The sequence below is a fragment of the Rhagoletis zephyria genome, unplaced genomic scaffold (assembly GCF_001687245.7).
Source record: "Rhagoletis zephyria isolate East Lansing unplaced genomic scaffold, Rhagoletis_zephyria_1.1 Rzeph_scaffold_00942, whole genome shotgun sequence".
In the NCBI taxonomy this organism is placed as follows: domain Eukaryota; kingdom Metazoa; phylum Arthropoda; class Insecta; order Diptera; family Tephritidae; genus Rhagoletis; species Rhagoletis zephyria.
The window spans coordinates 3,102-9,469 of NW_016158026.1; the positions used below are offsets into that span (position 1 = coordinate 3,102).

At 36.6% G+C, this 6,368-nt stretch overlaps 2 protein-coding genes across 2 annotated transcripts; both read right to left on the minus strand.

Moving 5' to 3' along the window:
• Window positions 1–270: 270 nt before the first annotated feature.
• On the minus strand, window positions 271–2,539 carry LOC108362122 (putative gustatory receptor 77a; the record flags this gene model as incomplete). Its single annotated transcript, XM_017614988.1, has 2 exons — window positions 1,289–2,539; window positions 271–441 (listed from the first exon to the last, which is right to left on the minus strand). Coding segments are annotated over exons 1-2 (1,422 nt in total), but the record flags the coding sequence as incomplete, so codon positions are not given.
• A 356-nt stretch (window positions 2,540–2,895) lies between these two features.
• LOC108362123 (putative gustatory receptor 77a) lies at window positions 2,896–5,260 on the minus strand. Its single transcript, XM_017614989.1, has 2 exons — window positions 5,105–5,260; window positions 2,896–3,075 (listed from the first exon to the last, which is right to left on the minus strand). The coding sequence occupies exons 1-2, from the start codon at window positions 5,258–5,260 to the stop codon at window positions 2,896–2,898; spliced, it is 336 nt and encodes a 111-aa protein (XP_017470478.1).
• Window positions 5,261–6,368: the final 1,108 nt, after the last annotated feature.

The following is a 6,368-nucleotide window of genomic DNA, read 5'->3' on the forward strand; positions in this document are numbered from 1 at the left end:
CACTTCCCATTTCTAAGATAATGAACGCTAAATAGCGGTAAAGCTGACAATTTTATAAAAATTTTGATTGTATTTTTGAATTGAACAACCAAAATTAGACGGTATCCAAATTTTCAGGTTTTAGCTACAACGGTTGATTTTTTGTACCAACAGCGTTAACTGTTTTACTTTTTTATTTGGGCAGCTTTTCTGATATATGTAAGTGTTTACTTAATAATAAAGATTATAAGATAAGATTATGAATAATATTTATGATTTGTAATAATTTACATCATAGTATTGTACAAGTATGATTAAGTAATTTAAAATTGTTTCGCAAATCTCAAATATCAAGCGACGCTCTAGTGCAAATAGACCGCATGTCATGAAAAAGGCATACTCCTGACCAAGATTGTAGCGTTGCTGCTGCTCCATTCGCAAATATAGCGAAAATTCTGACAGCTATCGGATTTTTTCCATGCAAAAAAAAAAACAAAAAAGAAATACATACGTACAAATTATGTACGTACTTATAAATGCTCGTAAAAGATAGGTAAAATTTGTGAGAAAGAATTATTTTAAACTTTGTGGATTGACATGTGGTTTGGATAATCATAAGGATATTGATAAGGATGTGGATATGTTTGAGGATATGGATGTAAATATGAATATGGATATAGATATGGATATGGATGTGGATATGGATATGGACGTGGATGTGGATATGGATATTTGTACGGATATGGATAATAATATGGTTATGAGAATGGATTTGTATATGATGGATATATATATATGGATAAGGATACGCTTATGGATATGGGTACGGATATGGATATGAAAATGTATTTGTATATGGATATGAACAATGATGTGGTTAAGGATACGGATATGAAATCGATATATGTGTGGTTATGCATATCTATATGGATATGGTTTTGGATATTGATATGGATAAGAATATAGTACATAGATTTTGATATGGATATGGATATGGAAATGGAAATGGATATGGATATGTAAATGGATAAGAATATTAATGTAGATATATGTAGATAGGAATATGGATAGGAATATAGATAAATGTGGATATATACATATATGAATAATGAATATGAATATGGATATGGATATAGATATGGACATGAATATGAGTAGAAATGTGGATAAGAATATGGATATGGTTGTGGGTGTGAATATGGAATATTAATATGCATAAGTGTCTTGAGATGAATATGGTTACGGAAATGGATATTTTCAAGCATTTCTATAAGGACATGAAAATAATTCCAATTATTCGTGAACTTACCGCCGCCTCCAATTGTACTTCACAGCATTGGCTAGTGCAAATGCCGCGCGGTGCCGGCAATCGAAAAGCATACTCTGCGAGAATAACATTCGTATCTGCAACATACGATTGCATCAGATGGCTAATAAACACTACCACGCACATATCCGGTAGCAGAGCGAACACTTGCATCAATCCCATAAAATTGGGTGAGGAACACTTATCGCTAAGCACATTCGAACTGATTACACCGCCTGTACTATAGTTGGCACCAAATCGGGTGCAAGTCGCAAAGTAAAATACAAACAACTGTATGCTGCAAACCATGAACACGGAGAAGAAGAAAGTAAGCAGCATTGGAGAATAGATTCGCACTAGCTCACGACTCAGCAGCACATTTCGTGTATGCAAGCGATGGAGGCGACTTATCACTTCGCTAAGGTTAAATACACGTTGACGGCTAGTGCAGTTAAGTGGACGCTGGCCATTTAAGCGCTCATCGGCTACTTCAAGCGCTTGCCGCAATAAAACGTTGATCTGTTGGCCATAGTGGCCCACTCTTATGGCGCACACCGAAAACAATACATTCGTCATTTGCAACACCAAAACGCAATAGTAGTTGATGAGCATCGAAGCTAACAGCGCTGGCCGATGGAGCGCACGTTCGCCCTTCGCCACATAGCAGAGATGCGCTGGTGTCAGTAACATAAGCAGCAACTTGGCGATTAGCAGCACACAACTACGTTGATCCAACAACTGTAAACGTCGTGTAATATCTACGGCGCGCATATGCTTCAAGCTGCAGGCGAGTTCATGTAGCGTATACTGCATGCCTAGCCAACGGTTGAGAAAACGTACGGAGCGGCATTGCGTGCGGAAATTCAGTAGCATCACGAAGACGGCGAATCCTTGTAAAATTGTAAAACGCATATGGCCAATAACGGACAGCAGCTTAGTTAGGCTGAGAAAATACATTTGAGTGTAGAGTGTGTAGGTGGCGAAAGGGGTCAATGCGATGGTTAAGAGCAGCAACATCAAGCTGTACCAACGAAGCGCGCTTGATATACGTAAACGCGGATAGAGCAGGCGACGCTGCTGACCCCCTTCATAGTTGGCGCGCTGCTGGCGGCCAGCCTTGCGGCGATCAAAAACGAATGAGGTAATGCCCAATAAAGTGGTGACGTAGTAAATTCCGATTGCGAGTTGAAATACAAAATTTTGTTGTATTAGCAGAATCTGTTTTAGTGACTTTAGCTTCCGGGCAGATGACATAATTTGTTGTTGATCCAACGATTAACTAGCGAGTAATAAGTTATACCTCTCTACTACAATGTTTGTGAGAGCTACTTGTGGCTCGAAATGTTTCAGTTTAAAATCGCCTGGGAGTCATTGAGAGCGGTTTAATGCAACGTTTTAATGCAAAAAAGTTTGCTATGGTATTTTTGTTGATTGCAAGTTTTTTGTGAGCGTTTTTTTTACACACATACATACATACATACACTTAGGCAGCTTGGGTTTTCAATGCTTTCTAATTTTGTTTAGAATTTTTATCAATAAGTATCTGGTTCAACACGCAAGTAGCAAATTAATGATTGCGTGAATTCATGCAAGTGGAGTTTAGAAATTTTTTATGCCACTTTATCGTATTGTATGAGTATGATCAGATAATTTAAAATTGTTTCAAATAGCATAAATATCAAACGTCGTTCCAGCGCAAAAAGTCCACAAACCATAAAGTATACGTAACGGTTTCCATCCCTGTGTTGTTGTTGATGTTCCATGCGTAGGTAGAGCGCAAATTCTGCCAACTGTAGAGAATGGTTTAATTCGTTGGTCGTCGTCGCCATATGGTTGTGACAGAAAATTACAGAGCAGTGCATGTAAAGAAAGCAAAAAAAAAAAGAATATTTGTACAATTACATAAATACATACTGCGGCAATTTTTTTTCTAAAATACACAAATGTCTGCATAGTACAAAAACAGTAAGCCTATTATTTCGTTAAAATAAATTCAAATTGCATAGAATCTATAATTTCAGGGGATTCTGTTTATTCAGGATGCTCGATTTTTTTTTTCACTTAATGATTTCCATAAATATGTGTGTTCTGAAATCATACAAACTAAAATTGTTGCCATTCCCAGAACTACTTCATAAATTTAGTTAACTTGGTTCCGACCAAAATATCTCATCACAATCATCTTTTACAGTGGCTCAAGGTTTCACCTTTTTGTTTAAAAATTAATACAGCACAGCAAAATTTAGCAGCAAAATTTTTTATAGAGCATTTTGATCCATTTACGTTAAAAATATTTGTGACCCCGTTAAAAAAAAATTTAGCTAGAGGGTTAAAAATGTTCCACAAAAAATTTTAAACATAAAATTTTACTCGGGTTCACCGAAAACGAAAATGTTCTGCATTCTTTTTCTCCAAAAATAAGAAACTTTAACCCTCAGTAAAAAAAATAAAATAACTTTTGACATGATGAAAAAAGTTAAGAAAAAACGTTGACCACCTTTGTTTTCTTCAAATCTCTAAAAAAAAAACTTAAAATTTCCTTTCTTTTCACCAGCAAAAAATTTTAAGTTTACCAATTTTTGATTCTAATTTTGTTACGAGAAAAAGTTGCTATACTCTTCATGATTTTTTTTTTAAATTGCGTTAAAAATATCTTTACAAAGGAACGAAAACTGACTGGTCTAAAATCAATTTGGAGTGTGCCGAATAGCCAAAAGAGGTTTCGGAGAAAATTAGAAAATTGTTTACTGTTGCGCGCTCTGGTGGAAGTTTTAAGAAAAGGATGAGTGCAGAAATTTATTCCTCATACCAAAATCTCCTTATAGCATGTTTTTATACAACATTTATGCACTTCTTTACGCCACTACAGTACAATGCTAAGAAATTTATTTTTAATATTTTTATTGAGCTTTGTACCACGATTGTTTATTAGGAAAAATTGAAAAAGCAACAAAGTCTAAGCGGTAGAAGTTATAGCACTATTTCGGAGATCACCACATCTCCTCATCAGACTTCTTTTTCTAGACTTCAGCAGGGATCGAACCTGCGAATTCGATGTTCAAAGTCAGAAGCGTTAACCACTGAGCTATGTACATCCCGTAAACTCTTGTTGCTAATTCATTTTCCTTATTCAACCAACTACTATCAAGTGCAGCTGATTTGCCGCTATTTAAACTCGACAGCGTGGTTGTTGTTGTCAATTCTATACATCCATTTGCTTATTTGCTTTTTTGTATAGTTTCAGGCAGGCTCTTCCTAAACTATGTATTTGTCAATGACTTTGAACATCGAATTCGCAGGTTTTAATTTTTTCGAAATTGACTTTTTGATGCAAATTTTTTTTACACCCCACAATGCAAAATCTTATAAAATATTCCAGCTGAAATCCCAATAGTTGCGGTAAAAATTTACTTCATATTTTTTCTTCTTGGCGAAATTATTGTATGTGCCATACAATGTTATTTTGTACGTAGTAAAAAAAAAAAAATATATACAAAAAAATTTAAAAAATTTTTGTAAAGTATAGGGGTCTCTGTCTTTTGGATATTTTTCGAGACTTAAATAGTAAAATTCAATATTTAACGATTTTTTTTTTATTCAAAAAATAGGAGTCCAAAAAATAATGATTTCGCAATGATATAAAAATAAAAACCTTGGCATTTCACGGTTATTTTCGTTCCCTGGTTTATAATGCTATACACAATAGAAGAACATGTTTCAACTCGAAAAGAAACCATCACAGATATTTTTTTAATTTCTTTTTCGTCATATTTTATGATCAGCTCTAAATGTACTTATATGAAAAATAAATGTCCTTACCACCGCCTCCAACTGAAGTTCATAGTCTCGACTGCTGCAACTGTCTCGTGGCAGAGGCAGTTCAAAGCTACCCTCTGTTAAAATATACCGTGTTGAGCAAAGTTGCGCCTCCATGAAATGCGTTCCCCATATCAGAAGGCAAAAATTCGCTAACATAGTTAGAACTGCGTGCAATCCTGTCAATCTAGGCAGCGAGCAACTATCTGCGTCCATATTCATAACAGTCCTCAAATGGGCAGCACTATGACTACAAGACACAAAATAAAACACAAACAACTGCGCTGAACTGAGAGCCAAAATGTAAAAGAGATAGACTAACAAAGATGTATTGAAAATTCGCACCAATTCACGGCTCAGTTGCAAATTTCGCTCATATAGGCTATGTAGTCGTTTGATAACTTTGCATAGTCGAATCATTCGATTACGTCGATGTTCATCGAGTGGCAGCTGCACAGCTGTCAAATGTTGCCTCGCCTCGGCGAGTGCACATCGCAACAACACATTAATCTGTTTACCATAGTGGCCCACTCTCAGAGCGCATACATCATAGAAGACAATTATTGTTTGCTGCAATATGCTGCAGCAGCAATTGAAGACTAATCCAGCGAAGAGTTGTGGTCGTTCAATACGCAGGATGGAATACACTACCGGGACGGGTACTAGCATTAATAGCAAAATTTTAATGCACAGCAACAAACAACTCTTTAGGTCCAAACACTGCAAACGTACCACTTCTGCATTGCCAATATTGAGTTGAAGTGCGAGTGAGCGCAGCGAGTAGTGCATGCTTAGCCAGCGATTAAGAAACTGCAATAGGCGGTGTTGCATGCAACAAATCGAAAGCAATGAGATGGCAGTAAAAGCCTGTATGAGTAAATAGCGCATATTACGTACAAGGCCGCGAAGCTTTGTCAAAGAAAAAGGCTTAATTTCTTTGTGGAACGCGTAGAGAGCGAAAGGTATCGAAGCAGTAATCGAAATAAGCAAAGCGATGCTGTAGCATCGAAGAAAGTAAGAGAATCGTAAGCGATAGCCGAATTGCTGACGCCTGACGCGCAACTGTAGAACGGTTGGTTTGAAATTCAAACGGCGTGGCAGAGGTGCTCGCATCGGCTCATAAACGAAGGTAGTGATGCCCAGCACTCGAGTAATGTAGAAAATTCCAATGGCCAGATAGGCGATTGAGCGTGGTTGAATGAAACCAATTGGTTTTGCTGACTTATGCCTTTGCCGAAAAAACATTGTTGACGCTTTTCTTTTAAAC